The sequence below is a fragment of the Stigmatopora argus genome, chromosome 8 (genome assembly GCF_051989625.1).
Source record: "Stigmatopora argus isolate UIUO_Sarg chromosome 8, RoL_Sarg_1.0, whole genome shotgun sequence".
NCBI classification, from domain to species: Eukaryota; Metazoa; Chordata; class Actinopteri; order Syngnathiformes; family Syngnathidae; genus Stigmatopora; species Stigmatopora argus.
This window is the reverse complement of record NC_135394.1, coordinates 1,541,304-1,560,295: the sequence shown is the minus strand read 5'-3', so window position 1 is coordinate 1,560,295 and position 18,992 is coordinate 1,541,304. Positions and strand designations below refer to the sequence as shown.

General features: G+C 37.1%; 1 protein-coding gene across 2 annotated transcripts in view; it reads right to left on the bottom strand.

Moving 5' to 3' along the window:
* The window catches only part of atp11b (ATPase phospholipid transporting 11B), a 62,030-nt gene that overhangs the window by 24,017 nt on the left and 19,021 nt on the right, over window positions 1–18,992 (bottom strand). For both annotated transcript variants that reach the window (XM_077606448.1, XM_077606449.1), the window contains exons 9-24: window positions 18,634–18,698; window positions 16,830–16,911; window positions 16,587–16,737; window positions 12,568–12,765; window positions 12,026–12,184; window positions 11,761–11,948; window positions 9,540–9,608; window positions 8,976–9,049; window positions 7,986–8,089; window positions 7,410–7,591; window positions 6,043–6,246; window positions 5,757–5,910; window positions 4,697–4,799; window positions 2,600–2,745; window positions 2,331–2,390; window positions 447–574 (exon numbers count right to left, since the gene is read on the bottom strand). In XM_077606448.1, the coding sequence (XP_077462574.1) occupies window positions 447–574; window positions 2,331–2,390; window positions 2,600–2,745; window positions 4,697–4,799; window positions 5,757–5,910; window positions 6,043–6,246; window positions 7,410–7,591; window positions 7,986–8,089; window positions 8,976–9,049; window positions 9,540–9,608; window positions 11,761–11,948; window positions 12,026–12,184; window positions 12,568–12,765; window positions 16,587–16,737; window positions 16,830–16,911; window positions 18,634–18,698 (2,067 nt within the window). The remainder of the gene's footprint in view (window positions 1–446; window positions 575–2,330; window positions 2,391–2,599; window positions 2,746–4,696; window positions 4,800–5,756; window positions 5,911–6,042; window positions 6,247–7,409; window positions 7,592–7,985; window positions 8,090–8,975; window positions 9,050–9,539; window positions 9,609–11,760; window positions 11,949–12,025; window positions 12,185–12,567; window positions 12,766–16,586; window positions 16,738–16,829; window positions 16,912–18,633; window positions 18,699–18,992) is intronic.

Below are 18,992 nucleotides of genomic sequence, written 5' to 3'. Positions count from 1 at the left end.
AGTGTCTCTCACTCTTGTCAGTGAAAGCACCTGCAAGGTATTTTTTGTCAGCCTTTAAATACTGCTCACTTAATGGTTGTACCCAAAACAATTTAAGACACACCACCAATAAGGAGCAGTCTTAAGAATATATTGCAAAACAAACTGGATGCTCACAGAGACCTGTTTTAACATATTAAGAGGTTAAGAGGAAAAGGAAAATGAGGCCAGAAAAGATTCACAAGTGGCAGGAATGAGCACCGCCCTGAGAGGATTGTCAAGCATCAGCGATACTGAATATTTGGGGGAGGGTTATTAGGTAAAATACAAATTTAAAAATCGGAAATTTGGGATGGGCACTGACTGTATCTTTGTCTTCTGATCCTACCCAGAAAATCTATGATTTGACTGTAAGACTTGATTATATATTTACAGTACTTTTATATCAAGATAGAGATGTGCCGTACCTGTACAGGGCTGGTTTACTCTGTAGAATATGTGGATGAACAAGTTGTTCAAACAGACTGTACACCAGGATGGGCAGTGAGGTAAAGCAGATGTTGTACAGTGTCAAATAAACACTGTCATACAGAGTCTAAAACAGAGTCACATTTTAAAATTAGCCGGTTTTGTTCAACTTCACCTACCTTGAAAAATATTGTTTACAGTTTCTTGAATCCTTTCATAACACTGGTACAATTGTGGCTTGACAACTGTTGTAAATATTAATGAATTCTGATGACAAATCCCACTTGGTATCATTCAGTAAATTATGTCACTTTTTAAAGCAAAATTTGCATTGTTTCAAATGTCTTTGGGATATGTTTTAGAGCAGTGGTCCCCAACCACCGGTCTGTGGATCGGTACCGGTCCGCGAGCCATCTGGTGCTGGTCCATCAGGGTAATGAATATTAACGTTTTCTATCTCGCCCTCCTACTTTAAATGAGAAAAGTGTTAATAATAATAAATAACTGCTGTTATGCTTGGAACTTGTTTTTTTCTTAGTTTTGCCGTTGTAGACGTCGTTCGTTCCCCACCACCATACAATTTAGTCTTAAGTTGTCGCCCCCTAAATCAAAAGAGCGTTACCGCGGTGAGAAAAAGGTTGTAGACCACTGTTTTAGAGTACTTAAGAACTGTCATAAGTATTCATTCATATTAATTACAGGTTATATGTCAATTAAGTACAGTATTTATTTGAGTATAACGAGCAACATTTTGTACCCAAAAAACTGAAGCAAAGTTCGGCTGCGCATTATACACAAATCCCGGTGAAACACTGCCCTCTGACGGTGAAAAAGTCCCCCCTGCAACCGTTATCTATAATGGGAGACGTAGTCTTTGACCGCCAGATAGCGACAATTCACCTTTTACAAAAGCCAGCCCTCTCCAAATAGCCTTCACCAAGTTTATAGGGCAGGGTTCTTAATCTTCTTGGAGCTAGCGAATCCTACCAGTTTCATATGCGCATTCACCGAACCCTACTTTTGGGTAAAATAAAATGATGTTTTTCCAAATTCAAGATATATAAATTCCACGCAGCACTGATTGGTTGGCCAAGCAGTCGTCTGCAGCCATTGATGGTCAAGCGGGGAATGTTATCGTGAATAGACATGATGAGTCGATGTGTCTTGAACTCCATGGCAGAGGCTTCACTGAACCCCTGAGACTGACTCACTGAACCCCTAGGGTTCGATTGAACCCGGGGTAAGAACCACTGTTACAGGGTAATATAGGGTTGTGAAAATTAAAAAAAGTTGCTCCAGGGAAACGAGTTCGCCCAGAGAGCACTATCCTTGCTCGAGAAGAATGGAATCAATTGTTTGGTGAATCTGATGCTGATCAATCAGACTTTGAAAAATTTTAAATATTATGATGATGAATTAGACTTTAAGGATTTAAAATCATAAATTTCATTTGAGTATTGTGTTAATATTGGTAGTGGTTTGTTTTACCAGGCTTCCATACCATATGTTGTGAATAAATGTTTTGTCATGGCGATATGTGTTCAGCATTTGCCAATTACCAGTACTGGTGCAATCCTTGGTGTGAGCTGAGAAAAAACTAAAAAAAAAAATCATACCAATTTTTAGTTACAAATTATGGGTGCGCGTTATACTCGAATAAATACGGTATGTGATATGTTCACAGCCAGACAGATGTATAAAGGAAAGTACTTGGATTATGGGGTCATATTTGACCAATTATAAAGAAAAATATGTTATGACATGGGGCAGTCTGTTCTGACCAATGTCCAATTACTAAATGTAGTTGTGAACTCAGAAAGTTTTCAGGCATTGTACAACCCACAAAGTGAACAAGAACAACCGTCAAGAGCAAAAGTACTTACTTGTTGTGAAAACAGGCAGAAGAACTGGTATAAAAATTGGGGCGTAATAAAACACACATTCTGCAAAAGTAAAAAAAAATAACATTGCATTTAATTGCCTGAAAATGTAATAGAACTGTATTCGAAAAAAAAAAAATTTGGCTATGAATTCTTGTTTTAATCCTCTTGGAAAGGTTTAAAAATATTTTGACATTGATGAGTGTTTCTGCTTACGTAGCTAAGTTTGTTAACTCAATATGCAGTATCTGTATCTTTTTTATTAGTCTTACCTTGTAGAAAAAGTACTGTACAAGGGTAGCTATTCGAATGTAGTAGAAGTGACCGTGGACCAGCAGTAGTTTTGCCAGAAATCTAAATCTAGCAATTGCATAATCACTGTTTCTCACGGCCTGGCGACCTTCCTTTCCCATAATTCCTGCAGAAGCAAAGAGAATAACAAATAAGGAGTAAGAAAGATTTGAAGTGTAAAGGCAGTCTGGAAATACTGCAAAAACTGGCTAAAAACACAGGAGGCAGACTTGTGCATAAAAATGTGGCATAAGGCGCTTTTTTGTCCGGACCTGAAAATATATGGCACATTTCTATTTTTGCAAGCGACGCAGGATTTGATAACAAACCTACACATGCGCCGAAATCGTTCAATCATTGGGAAGATGGGGGAGGTACGATGTTAAAATACCAAGTAATAAATCACGGAGGTTCTGCTTACAGCACTCGTGCTCATACTGATAGGGTATTTCACCCAACTACAAGCATTTGCAGGACTTTGGCAAATCAGTATTGTACCAACGTTGATTTTATATATAAATATCTAGAAGACATTGCATCTCCTCATCGCTCCATGTCAAACTCCAACTCATATTAGCCCTGACGTACAACTATCCAAACATGTTCCATTAAGTCAGGGAAGCCTGTTTATGGGATACAAAACATGGTGTGGTCGCTTTCACACAAAGCATACCGCACTATAGTCCTCTTAGAAGCAAACCGAGACCATCTCCGCAGCATGCTCTGCACCAGAGGTCATTGGTTTGTATTCACACAATTGGTTTTATTATAAAATACAAAATTAAAACATATATTCAAATGTGTGTATGTATGCAAAAAAAATAAAAAAGAACTTCTGTAAAGGCATTTTCCAATGTGAATTGCGAGTGGCAGCTGAGTAAACATACACACACGCACGTAAACACTCAATTTAAAATTATGTTACGCACACTGAAAAACTCAAGAAACAACTCTGAGACAAACGAGGGACAAAGGCACATGAATCAAGAACTCACTGCTGGCCAGAGCTGGAAAAAGTGCCCACTCTTTTGTGCCTACCGCGCACTACCCTCAGTACCAGCATCATAGAGAGAAAGCTTCCTTTTGGCTAATATCAAGCCAGCGGGGTGTTGCAAGATAGCCAAAGGGAAAGCAACTCTAGCAATAAAAAACCCCCACAAAAAACGGATACAGTGTGTTTACATTCTGGGGGATGTTTGACTTTGATTGATGTTTTGTAAGTTGGACTGTTTTTCCTATCTTGGTATAATAGGTTTCCCATAAAATATTTTCATAACCTGAATAATTCATATGTAGAAGCATCCATAAGTAGTATCTACTGCTATCTGCTAATGCTATTGTAAAAAGCTAAAAAAATATCTAAAAATGTGTTTACTTAAAGAGAACAAAAGAAAAGAAAATCCAAGACTTTAGCGAGTGATCTAAAAGTGATTAATAGATGATTGAAAATGGAGCAGCAAGGGCAAGAAGAGAGTCGTTTGCACAGTAGCGAAGCATCAAGCTAAATACAAGGTGCTACTATCACTTCAACAGTTTTCCAGCATCAAGATGTTGCCAAAGTACAATTTCTCTATTATAACAGAGATTTGGTCCATCTAATCTAAGGAAACATTGTTTCCCAACATAAAGATAGAACCAGGGTACTATTTTTTTTCTATTAGACAGGATTGAGGATATTCCTGAAAACAAACAAAACCACGAAGGGTGAGTTTTTTCAGCTAAAATCTATGGCCAAATAAAGTAAACTGTAAACGGAGAGGCAAAACTGGATGGAGGGGAAATACTGTGTAGGCTACATATGGTCATTAATTAATTTTCAAAACCGCTTTATCATTGTCAGGGTCGCGAGGTGCCAGAGCCTATGCCAGCTGACTTCGGGCAAAAGGCAAACTACACCCTAGATCGGTGACTAGTCAGCCGTAGAGCACACATGGAGACAGACAACCACTCGCACTCACAAGCAAGCCATCATTCAGCAGGACTCGAACCCACTCTACCCATACTGAAGTGAGTCAAAATGACCACTTCACTATAGGATGGAGGGTACACATGTATGGGGATATATGGCGAGTGTTTACCAATGCCAATGTGGGCTTCCTGAATCATACTGACATCATTGGCTCCATCTCCAATAGCTAAGGTGATTGGTTTCTCTGGAGAGCTTTTTAAAAGACGCACTACCTGGATAAAACACACCAGTCAGTGGAAGAAATAAAGATCTAAGTTCACACGACATAAGACATAACAGTGAAAAGAACAATTGTTAGTATGGTGTATTTTATGTACTGTAGAGCATTTACCTTAGGATAGACTAAGTGGCCATAACACTATAAAGAAATCTAAAATCAAATGAGCCAATACAAGCCTATTTAAATATAAAAGCAATTCAAATGAAGTTGGGACTTCTTAAACATGAATAAAAACAGATGATTTGCCAATCATGTGTAATCTAGTATATTTAAAGTTAAACTAATAAACTGTATTGTTTTTAGCTAATTTAAGTTTGTTAATTCATATAGGTTGAACATGAATTACAAATTATTGTACAGCATTCTAGTTTTATTCATGTTTAACACAAAACCACAACCTCATTGAAATTGATGTTGTATTTTGTGATTACACATCATGATTAATATATTAACTATCATGAAACACTCTGGGCAAACAGATTGCTTTGTCTACGGCAGCCCAACATGTCTTTTCTTCTACAAAAGATTATGAAAAGGCATAATTTATCTAAACGAATGGAATAAAGAACATACATAATTACAATTGATATAATATGAAGCAATGATTATACTGACAGGCGGCCCGGTGGCGCGAGTGATTAGCACGTCTGGGGGAGTTTGCATGTTGTCCCCGGGCCCACATTCCAAAAACCATGCATGGTAGGCTGATTGGCCTAGGTATGGGTGTGAGTGTGCATGGTTGTCCGTCTCCTTGTGCCCTGCGATCGGCTGGCCACCGATTCAGGGTGTCCCCCGCCTCTGGCCCGGAGTCAGCTGGGATAGGCTCCAGCACCCCCCGCGACCCTAATGTGGATAAAGCGGTTCAGAAAATGAGATGATTATAACTGTTGACTTTATATTCTTATTATTAATAAAAAAAATAAACATGACACTGCTAAAATATTTATACCTTTGCTTTCTGCAGTGGGGCCATGCGGCAGCAAAGCACAGCTGTAACGTTTTTACAAACTTCCATGAATAGTTTTTCATGTTCCCTCAATGCTAAAGATAAACTGGCTCCATCCACAACCAATCCATGTTGAATTACATCGTCTTCTTTTATCCTAGGGAAAATGTGGTAAAAGCCTAAACAAGCAGTTTTAGTTTAACTGTTGAGCACATGATCATTGTTACCATTAGAAGAATTATGACAACTCAATGAGAGATGTGATTTAAAAAGCAGATGAACTGGTCACCTTCTAGCCAGTCTACGGAGCTGTTCAGCACACTCATTGTCAGAGCGCTGCTGCAGGAGCTCCAGGATGTTCATGGTTCTATGGAAGTGACCACAGGATAGGCTGACGCTGATTGCTGTCTCGTGCTTGTCACCTGTCAGCACCCACACTTTGATTCCTGCTAGGCGCAGAGCCTCAATTGTTTCCTGAACTTTGTCTTGAAGCCTGAAAGATTGAATCCATAGATGAGATGAATGACTTGATTACACATCATTTAGTCATCAGCAATGAACAATAATCTGCCTTTAGCTAAATTAAAGTAACATGTTACTGTAAAGCAGTGCTTCTCAAATAGTGGGGTGGGCTAGTCTAGTTTCAAACTCGGGTTGGTTCGCGGGCCGCATTACCGTCAACGCCATTTCATGTGGGCAGAACCATTTTAGATCTAATATCTAGATTATTTTAATTTTTTAATATTGGATTAAAACTGGATCAAAAGCCCTATATAGTTCGTTTTTATAGATCTAAAGCAATGTTTATTTGAGCTTTTTTTTCTTAGTATTGGAAAATGTCTTTTAATCATGTTTCTCATTTCAAATGGAAAAAAAAAAAAAAATTAAGTGGAAAACGGAAAATATTTGTATATTTATTTTTAGATTTAACAAAATGCTTTTTGAACTAAAAACACAAAAGAAAAAAAATGGATGAAAAAATTGCAGTGATTGTTTTTAAAAAGGTGAAAATCAGGAAATCTATCATCATTTGAATTTGATCCTAAAACAAAGTCGCACTCATGATTTACTTTCTCGGGCCACACAAAATGATGCAGCGAGCCAGATTTGGCCCCCGGGTCGGCACTTTGACACCTGTGGCGTAGAGAGTTCTGCAGAGGTGTACTTAGAATTTTATTGAAAAATACTACCACATTTACTCGCATATAAGCTGCCCCGTGTATAAGCCGCACCGTCAAAATTGCCTTAAAATTGTTGAATTTTACAATTTCTTGCGTATAAGCCGCCCGTGATTGACAATTTTCATGTCCATATTAATGGTTTTAATAGAGAACAAATGTGTTACTTTCAAGGGAAAATCTTGAGAAAAATTATCACACATGGTGTTTAGGGTCAATATCATAAGGAAGTTAACCTGCCTGTCTTTGTAAATGCAAAATATCAAATTATTCAATTTTCAATCAAATAATTTAAAAGCACTGCTGTAAAGTAATATCAACAGTAAAGATGTTTTGGGATCACATAAATGATTGAAGTAATTGTGTTTATAATTATAGATTTTTATCTTAAAGGAGATCAAATACTTTATAAATAGAATGGAGGTCACCGTTAAATAGCAGTCGAAAAACACGTCTTCAGTTTAAATAATATTCTTACTTGTCTTCCACCCCTGTTGCCCCAAGGACTTGTAGGTCTTTTTCAATGTAACTGAAGGCCTCTTGTAGTCTCTCTTCTCTCTGCTGCAATGCAGTGCGGGCACTTTTCAAAAACTTGTCAACTTCAATATACTCCTGTGGATTGAAGTGCCGACATCCTACCACCAAGGTCCGCAACCCTCTCTGAAACGGAATGGGGAAAAGCAAAGTTGCAACAAAACCCCCCAAAAAATAACATCAACCCTAGATACAGAATCAGTGAAATGAATTAAAGACCAACAGAAGAGCATATCATTCTAATGCAACTGCAACCTAATTCACGGCTTTCCAGGTGAGATACCCCCTCCTTAGAATTATTTTGAGTAAGGGAAGTTAAATATGGTAATTATAATATAAAGGGCAATATTAACGGTTTTCACATGGAATTGTCGATTAACTGTTTTGTCTTTAGTTAGTGTTTTTTCTTTGGAGTGGAGTAGCAATGTGAGTAATTTCTGAGCACGAACGTAAAAGGAAATACTACCTACGTGTGAAAAAGAAAAAAACAGTTGATAAATAATTACATTCCATTACTCACCAAGGCAAAGTCATCGACATGGACTCTTGTCTTTTCTATCTCACCACTAGTGGCAAAAGGAAGAATGGATGACTCTGCTCCCTTGGTAAACAGCACTTTCCCACCTTAAGATTCAAAGAAAAGATAAGCTTACCAATATCATCATTGATATCAAGGTGTTTCCCCCATTTTATGTAAATGTTCTGAAAACATTGTAAAATTCTAAAACTTGTTATCTTGGGTTAAAATGGGTTAAGTTCATCCAACTTTTTTATTTAATTTTTTGTAAATGGCTATGTGAGGTATATTTATACAGTTTCTTTTTGTGGGGCTGAAAATAGTCTGCTTGCCAATGGTGATGTCTTCAGTTGAATATTTTATTTATATCATATTGCATATCAACTTTTGGTTTGAAGGGAAATTTATAAAAATAAAAGACACCTGTCAAAATTTCTGCAAGTTTTATTCTTTACTACTTCATAGTGTTAAGGAGTTGTCTGCAGAACAGAACAAAAACACTTTTTAAAATCATATTTCATATTCTCTTTTCTTATATATTAAGGTGACATAGTTACTTTAATGTTTCAATAAGGAGAAAAGTAATTAATTCACTTTTCAAAGTATGAAATTTCAAATTTGAAACGAAAAAAGGTGTGATAGTTATCGTGTTAACAATTTCTGTCATATCACTCAGCTCTAACTGAAAATGTTACAAAAGTCTTTGTCAGTAGGCCGCAGGTTCTAAAAAAGAATTGTGATTTAATTTATTTTTTAATATCTACAAAGCTTTTAGCAATATCATACACACGCCTAGATATGGAATTCAAAGAAAAGATAAACTTACCAATATCATTTAATATTATTAATACAGTTCTCTTAGAAAAATAACCTGCAATCTATGTTTGCAAATAACGAAAACAAAATAAAATAGTCATTTCATCAGCTTTTGAGTGCTTAAAAAAGTTTCTAATTTTCAAAATCTCCATGATTTCAACAGCACAAAATTGATACCTGAAGGGGTTTCTAGTATGACACTCATCCTTCTCCGGTTTGCATCAAACTCTAACACATGGAGCAGTTTATATCTGAAATATAAAATAAAAATTGTGATTTTCAACAGGCTAAGGAGCTAGAGTACAAATTCAAAAAATAATGTCCCAATTCAATAGTTAAAACCCTTGAAATATGAAAAAAAGTGTATAATTTTCTTTCTACTTCACAAATTTATACTGTTGTGTGTTCTTTTCTGCATGGGCTATCAAATGAAATGTCACTAAAACACACTTTCCTTTGTGGTTGCAATGAGACAAAAAGTGGAAAAGAGGTAGGAATACTTTTAAAAGGGGACATACATTTAGTTTAATTAACTGGTTAGTTTAAATTATGATGCAACAAAATATTTATAAATTAACACTAAGCAAAATAAACTCACTATTCTAAACAGTTAGCTGTAATCTATTAAAATAACAAAAAAATGTAAGAATAAACCAACAAGTAGGCAACAAATGCAAACATTGTTTTGAATAATTACATGAAAATGTGTGACAATGGGATGCAAAGTTGCAAACAACCTACTTCTCTGGTTTGCCGAATGTTTTGATTTCCATTGTATCACCTCTGATACCAGTGAAGGTCACTCCAATTCTAACAGTAAAAGAACAATAGTGACTGTTAGAATTTAGAGAGATTGCTGCCATTGATCTTAAAAAAAACCCTTAGTCGGTCAGTAAGTATTTTTTAAGTATTATTTATTACTGTTTAATCGGCCCTGATGAATTTGAGTGTGTTTTAAGAGAGAATAAAAAATAAGAGAACCATGAAACGAGGCAAAGAGCCACTGCATAAACAAAATATGATAAGAAGCAACAAGCTGCATTCATCTGCGTTCACCACCCCTGCTTTAAGGAAAATCTGGGTCAGTCAAGATTTGCCTATACAGTGGTACCTCGTCATACGACCGCTCATCATACAAAATGCTAGTCTTACGGGGGAAATTTCGATCGAATAATTCGCCCGTGATGCGGTCAAAATTTCGTGATGCGACCAAGCCAGGTGGGCATGGCATTTTTTTTTTGCATATCTTTCGTGTATAACAATATTTACGAGCACCGGATGAGCTATTCAGACCAGGAAACGCGCATGCGCAGGGAAAAGAGGGCTTTCTGGGTAATGAAGTATACTCGTGCTCGCAACAGCATCCCCGGTAGCAACTCTATCATAGGCGCCGTTCGAGGGGATGCGAACACAGATGCTACAAGCTAAAAGGAGCCGCTAGCCAGCGCCCCCGAAGCTCCCATGAGCAGCGGTCCGATCGCTGATAAGACTGCTGCTCGTTGGCAAGTAGTCGTGCGTTCTCCGGTTGTGAGGACATATGTGTGCATCATTTTCGGAATATTTTGAAGGGAATAGTACGACAGCAAACAGCCCATCGATAGCGAACGTGAGGGTGGAGTGTTTGTTCTGTTTACGAGTGCGTTGTGTGGAAAAAAAAACGAAGCCCCCCGCCCCTTTTGTGCCCCTCTCCCCTCGGCGAAATCCGCCCAATTTTAGTTAGATTAAACACTTTATTTCTATTAAACCACTAGTTATGTGTTACTTTGTTAATAGATGGGGAATTAGAAGAAATAAAACATTTTTCCAATCCAAGATCCTGTTTTTGGTGTGTTTTCAGAGGGCTGGAACGAATTAATTTTTTTTCCATTCATTTCAATGGGAAACGTCCGCTCGAGTTACGAGAACCTCGTCATACGATCTCAGTCTCGGAACGGATTACGTTCGTATGTCGAGGTACCACTGTATAATGCTACTGTGGTCAATTCATCTTTCATTGATGTAGTATTTCTATTGAGTTGGACAAATTATTTCATATTAGGCCTGTTGCGATAACACATTTTTAAAACTCAATGCATAACTTTTGATTTGTTCTCTGCCTATTAGAACCCCCAAAAAGTGTTCATTTACTGTGATTTTAGCCTTAAGTGCGTATGCTAGCAAAATTAAAGCCAAATTATTTTTTTGCCATTCAGGCTTTTCATAAAGGGAGTTAAATGAAAGCTCCTTTAGTGTAGAATCGGAAATGTCTGAGAGCAACAGCGGACATCTGCAATTGTTGAACAAGATGTGCTTTTATCTTGAAACATTAGCTACTAATTGTATGTTTTATGAATTCTTAATGTTGTGTTTGTGTGCACTCTCTCTGTTGCCTACCGGATAGATTTTGTATGCTAGTTATTCATTCTAAGACATTAATAAATCATTTTCTTATAATTTTCTCTCATTTTTGTTTTTCTCACATCTTTCATACAAAATTGGGACACTTTGACCAATTATAAAGGGTTTAGTTGGTAGTTGTGTGAGGACCGTGGAACGAATCAGATAATTTACATATAAAGTACTGCTGTACTTACAAAACTTTTAAGTTACGAAAAAACTTCTGGAACCAGTTGATTTCCTAAGTAGAGGTACGACTGTACATAGTATGTGTTCTCTTATTTTGTATGGCTGAAATTTAGTCTGTTGTGACCAATGTTCCAAAACATGTGAATGAATGAATGGCTTTTTTGTTATTGGAAGTACAAGGAAATGTATTCCTAAATCGCAGACGGGAAAATTAATGATCTCATTTTCATATTCCGTGTGATTAACAGATCGCAAAAGCTTAACTTAAATTCCATTAAGATTTTAAGTGTGATTCCTGGTACGAGCTAAATCCCGAGTTCAGTATTAAAAGAATTGCTGTTGGTCAAGTAGTTGTTATTCAGTTTTTGCTAAAAAAAAAAAAAAAAAACGAATTTACCTTTTTGCTGCTTCTACTAAAGCTTTCTCATCTGGTGAAGAAGCATAATATTCCATTTCATTGGATGAAAACCCATTAACATGTGAAAATGGGTCTGCAGCCCCAGAGAGGCAGTCTGGTTGGTCATAGCTGATCTGGACAGTGTGACATAGTGACACTGCTTTGAGAAATAACAATTGCTCTCCAACCTAAATGGTCAAAAAGTAAAGTAGATGTTTAGATTTGAAATTCAATGGAAGTACATTTTTCAAAGAGTGGAGATTACCAAAGTATGTGCAGAGTCATCTGGTGAATCTTCAGTTCGACCCTCTGGCAATAGTTTGCCATTAACTTCTTCATATTTGATCCCACTGATCGAACATTCACGGAATTGCATTTCATTTTCTGTTAATGTGCCAGTCTTATCGGTAAAAACATACTCCACCTGTCAGTCAGAAAGTTGCAAGTTCTCATGCACTGTGTAAAGTAGAACTTTTACCCAACCACTGGCAAAGCTTTTGAGACTCTTTCTTGTTCAAGGGAATGTTGAATACTAGTCTCAAAATGATGATTCTACTAGGTAAATTAATGATTAATAATTAAATGACAAAACCAAATTAAAAATACTGTAAGTAGTTCTAAAAACAACAACATTCTCTACATTTACATTTCAGGTACATTATTGAGGTGAAGTGCTTTATAGTGAAGTTCATGACCAAAACATATGTTGACATTATTTAAAGTTAGCTTACTGCTGTAATTATTTTCTTGACGGTTGATTCCATTTTCACTTCATGTAACTCAATACTGAGCACATCGATTTCATACCTGTCCAAGTTCTTCGTTAAGGTCTGAGGTGTTGACCTGAGCTTTCTGGTCACTCTCCACATGGTAAAGGTCTAAATCCCATCCTATGAAAAAGGACCCAAGGAACTTCTGCATTTCCACAGTTACGTAGAGTGAGATGGGAATGATGAAATTGTAGAGAACCAAGAATGCCAGGAAGTCTGAGATGAATTTTAAGATCTGTAGAATATAAATTAGGACGTGTTTGATTGACGATTAAGTTCAGCAATTAACAACGGAATAATGGAATAAATAGAAGTTTAATTTAGAGTAACAATGACCAAAAGAAAGACTTTTAATAATGCAAAGTACAGTTGGAATGGGCATATGAAACAAAAGCAATGGACCAGAATTGATGAAAATTGGATGATGGTCTCAATGAAATAAACAAAACAGACAAACAAGAGATTTTGGAGAATACTTCTGTGTGACATCATTAAAAGAAAGGCTGGTTAATTACGTTTTCTAAATGTTTGCTTTGTCTGCTGTTTCAGTTAAAACTATCCATTATTGAGCTTGTATGGGCCGAAACAAGGGTTTTCAAAGCAACATGAAAAAATTCCAAAGATATTTCAAACCATGACATTTGCTGTAAAAACGCAGCTGAAATAACATAAAACATAACTTTACTCATGAAGCTGGGCAATAAAATTGGTCATAAGCTTCAGTACATTTTTTATTAGTAATAAAATATTTTAGAGACATTAAATGTCGTTGCCGTGTTTTTTTCAGAACATTCTGCAAAAATATCAGGTTTTTTTGGGGGTGCTATTCTCTGCAACAAAGAAAATATCTTATTTTGTACTATAAAACACAGCGTCCTATAAGGCCCATCTTTAATGAACCATGTTACTCTCACACAAGATTAATTATAAGACACATGGTGTGTCTTCAGCACTTCAATGGCACAGTTTAAGGAAGTTATATTCTAACAAAATAGGTTTCCGGTCATTAGGCAAGAATTAATACATAAACCGTAGTGCAGTGGTTGGCAAACTCATGGTTCGTGAGAGATGCTATCTGGTCTGTTTTCCGAATCTCCCTCCTCTACCACACCTGAGTCAAATGATCAACTCAGCAAGCTGCCCATAAGCTTGATCCCAATCCCAATTATTTGATTTAGGTGTGTTGGTGGAGGGAGGTATGAAAAAGAGACTGGATAGCAGCTCTCGAGGACCGGAGTTGGCCACCCCTGCCATAGTGGATTATAAAATGCATTGTCAATTTTTCAGAAAAATAATAGGATTTTTAACTGACCCTCAATAGTCCGAAAAATACAGAGTACTTTAAAGGCATGTAGTAATTAAGTAGAATACATTCATTTACCGTATTTTCACGACTACAAGGCGCACTAAAAAGTCTTAAATTTTCTCAAAAATAGACAGGGCGCCTTATAATGCGGAGCGCCGTGTGTAAGCTCTAAAGCCTGACTGAGAACACTTTTTGCCGACACGCTTCTTTTATAGAGAGAAGGCGGACTTGGGTGGGGTCAGACGCTAAAGGCACGCCCCTACAAGGTACCCGTATATAGTGTGGGCATGTGTTTATTGCAAAACAATTTCGGTTTGGTTTCTAAGGCCCCCCGAAGCAGCGGTGAAAAACTAAGTCATGAAAATGAACTCTGAGCTTGCCGTCATTCCCGGAGGCTTAACTAAAGCGCCGGGCTTGTTACGCCACTATTTGTGAATGGATTGTGGCCGCCTGGATGAACGTGTCTGCTTGCACTGTTGTTAAAGGCACTAGCAACAGATGCTTGAAAACCGCTGGACATCGACATTAACACAGCTTTACGAAGGGTGGCAGGCAGCGCCGGGCTAGTTACGCTATCTACTATGTATTTGCGAATGGATTGTGGCCGCCTGGACGAACGTGTCTGCTTGCACGGTTGTTAAAAGCACCAACAACAGATGCTTGAAAACCGCTGGACATCGGCATCAACACAGCTTTACGAAGGGTGGCAGGCAGCGCCGGGCTAGTTACGCTAGCTACTATTTGTGAGTGGATTGTGGCCGCCTGGACGAACGTGTCTGCTTGCACGGTTGTTCGAGCTTTTGCCAAAGCCAGCATCATTTCTGTGGAGCCACATGGCAATGACAGTGACTCTGACAATGAACAGAGGAAACCGGCGTTTTCAATGACTCATTTGGACAATTGTTCAATTCGGACACAGAAAATGAGGACTTTGATGGATTTGTGAGTGATGATGACGTGAGTACATTGTAAAATGGCTAAATAAAGTACAACCGAAATCAGTTATGCTTCCGTTGCCTTTTTAAAAACGTGTTTTTAGCGTGTGTCCTTATGTTTAAGCTGGTGTATGTTTTGCCATGCCTGGCTGCGCCTTTAAATGCGGTGCATCCTGTGTGTGTGGCAAATACAGAAATAGCACCTGCGCCTTTAAATGCGGTGCGCCATATAGTCGTGAAAATACGGTACACTTTTTTACTAGGGAAGTGAAACCAAACAACATCTGGTTCACTAATCTCATAATGCTAGTTTGTTTCTCATGAAAATTACAATTTTAAACTTGCAATGTATGACTTAATTATAATGAAAACTAAAACTTTGATCTTGTAATATTATGGCTTTTCTCTCTGAATACAAGAATGTATGACTGAAATAATTTCCCATAACACACTGGACCATTTAAACTGCAATTACACCACCCGACCACCACAGAGAACCACACAGGACAGTACCCTTGTCCCACTTTTATGTTTTCATCAGGACTGAATGCGATTCGTACAAAATCAAAATAAAATGTAAAAAAAAAACAATTTAAATCAAACTGTAATTAGCATGTTTTTACAGTAACTGAAATATTGTGTTTTTGCAAAACTATTAAAAAGTACAGCATACTGAAAATAAGTATAAAAAGTGAACAATTTGTTGATCATTTATTGGCAAATTTAAATTTCCAGCTGGTCCCTAACCCACACTTGCATGATGTGCAATGTGCAAATGTCGGTCCTAATAGAGAAGGCTTCAACATGGTATATTTTGTCCAATACGAACCAATAAACTTCGACTGTCTGGGTTTCTCATTAGAAGTTTAATCCAAATTGCCATCCATTTTTTGCTTTTCCCCGAGCAGGCATATTGAGAAGACATACCAGTGCTCTGTACTCCTACTTCCTTTAGGACAACCCCGGAAATGATAGCATTTGTTTCAAAACAAAAGACTGGTGGTTTAGTCAGCCTAAATAATACTTCCCTTATAAAACAAAACATGAAAATGTTCAAGTGATAGAAGCTACCCACGCAACCGATTCCCAATCGATTGCCACACTGAAGTCGCACACGACGAATCATTCGTAGGAAGTTGTTACTCAGATGATTCACTATGCACTGGCGTTACTGAATTCATCCGGTTTACAGTGCAGATGAAATAAGATGGCAGAAGCCTTGGCGATGGTGTGAATTTTGAGGCATTTCAATTTGAAATTTTGTACTTTTCCGAAATGGTTGCTTATAACAAGAAATCTAAGTGATAATTTTTGGAATCCCAGAGTTTAGGGAGGTTGTCAAGAGTCCCAGAGTTTGCGTTGGTTGTCCAGAGTAAACTCCGGAAATTCCGAAGAAGTTGCCAGCTCTGCAAATATTCCGTGGCCCAACAGTGATCAATCAAACTGATCGAAATCGGTCTGCTCTTGTGGAGTTGTCTCTGTGGAAACTAGCTAGCAGTGAAAGACTTTCAGAGTTGCAGTTTTTCCCACATTATAAATTTTCAAAGTTTATCAAAGGCATTCAAACAATTCTCTATTGTTTCACTAATAGCTTGTAAACCTGGCTGCAAGAAACAAAAACTGGGATTATGGACCAAGAAAGTACGAAGAAAGGAAGTGATTTTTAAAATTATTTAATAATACATCCATTTTCTTATCACAAACCAGTGGAAATGTAAAAGAGAGAAATTAACTTTGGCTAATATAGGGGACATCGCATAATATTCTACTTGATATTGCAATTACTCCTGAATGATGGAAAGTGAGAAAACTTACCGGGCTGCTATTTTTCTCTTGATCAGTCTTTTGGTTGTAGAAAGGCTCGTCCCATTTGTTCTCAGCTTGCCAGGCATACTTCAGAATGGTACTAAGGACTGCCTCAGAAAGCAGTATCCCAAGGTAGATGATTAGGAAGGTATTCATAGATCTGATAAGAAAATGTATTTAGAACAACACAACTATTTAAAACATCCATACGCCAATTATAATTCAAGGTAATTTAAGAATGAAAATGCCCACTTCTCTACTGCAGAGCGTTTCTGAGACTTGCATTTATAGTTGAGCGCCATTTTGGACTCCATTCCAGTATAGACTGCAACACCTAGAACACATTAGTAGTTGACTGCATTGGATGAGGAGAATGGGTGAGATAAGGAGAACATTTGATGTAAGATCCCTGATTTTCTGCTATTGGCAAAAGTCACATTCCAAAACCGACAACAAGTGTATCTCTGTATATTCACACGTTTCCATATTTCTAGAGAGATTTCTTTGTTTCCTGGGAATAACTTGTAAATTTGCTAATTTGGTGTTAAGGTAAAACATTACACAATTTTTATTATTCACTTAGAACAATTTCATGCAATCTAGGGAATATTTTAAGGTTAAATTGAAACAAGCATTGTGTTTTAGTCAATTGCACTAGAATCTAATCTTTATGTGCCCTCGCTAAGCCTTTTGACATAATTGATTTCACAGCAGTCTGTCTCCAACATCATCAATGTAAGATCTTGGTAAAAAATTAATGCAACACTGGATGGAAAATAAATCATGTGGCATTGCAGTGGGTTATCTAAACAATGAGCAATGCAGTGCAACTTGAATTGTTTCTGATCAAAACTCAAATTGTTTTTTAGGAAGCACGTAATTCAAACGATCCCCGAACAGGCAACCAAATTATTTTAGTGGAAAAGGGCTAAATGTGATGAAACATCAATTTGAGCAAATTAGGCTAATAGGTGTGATATTACAATTATTGAGTGGACTGTGAAGGTGGTTTGTTTATTTTTGATAATTAAACGACAAACTGGATCTCAAAATAGTTGGGACAGAAAGAGGCTAGAAAAGTAGAACAAACTGCTGAGTGACTATCCATTCATCTTCTGTGCCGTTCATCCACACAAATGCTCACCGGTGTTGAATGACCTACTACCATTATAAATAGTTTTATTGCAAACATTATTGAGTAGGAGGAGGATGAGTTTATGTGAGCAACTTGCACATCCAGAGAGGCACCGTCAATGCAGAAATGTATATTCAGGTTCGAGAACAACATATGCTTCCATCCAGATGCCGTCTCTTTCAGAGACCATGCATTTTACAACATGATGATGGGAGACTACATGAAACATGAATTATGTCACAGCTGTGAAGGAAAGCATTCCGATCTAGAAATGGCGAGCCTGCGTCCATTTCTTTCACCTATAGCATGGGTCCGAAACATGGTTCAGGAGCCATATCTGGCTTTTTGAATGAGTGTGTCGGTCTCTCCGCTAACCGTGGAAATGTTTGGGCAAAAAATAATTTTGCGACACCATGGAATAGAAAATCAAGTTTTTGTCCAAATGATATCTTGATATTCTCAGGTTAAACCTTTGGCCAGCCATATTTTCTTTTCATAATCCAAAAACATTGCATTCAGTTTTCTTCTTCAAAATTTGTATTGTGTAGCAAGTTTTTTTTAAATCATTTGGTCTTAAATTCATATAGTAACATAACACGGGTTCACTATAATGTGTCTGCTAGATGCATGGTGTCATTACTATATGATCCTTTCCATTTAATATGCTTATCTTCTATCTTTCAGCATCTACAATAAATTTAATAACAACCCAATTTTCTAAGGTGAATAGCGTCATTTAGTTGTTTTGCTATTTGCAGCAGTACTCTTCAGTCATCAGAAAATAGTGTCGGAGCACTATTAGTTATGTTCACAATCGCAATGTGTCTATGAAATCTTGGTTTACCCTAACCCCTGCCTTTGACTCTTAGGTCAAAGATAACGCCAAAGAAGGCCTTTAATTAATATCTTAGTGAGACTCACCGAATATTTCTTTGGTATTTTTCAACCTGGCCCCTCGTAGCAACAGGTTTTCAGGACCAAGTGGTCTGACAAGAAAACAATGTTACTCAGTTTTAATATATAGAAAGGTGCTTGGTAGACATATATGCCTTTGTAGATATTTCTTGTTGCAAAAGTCACTCATGGTTTGTATTGATCAATTAAAATTTAACTGAAACAAAGTAGATAAAAGACAAATTGGAAAAATAATAACTGAAAATATTTGAGGTCAGTGGTACACCTTAACTAATAATGATGTATTTATTGATTTCAAATCTAAATCATGATTTCAGACAACAATGTTGCAATTGTCAGAGCCATGATTGTTTTTAAGTTTTTTT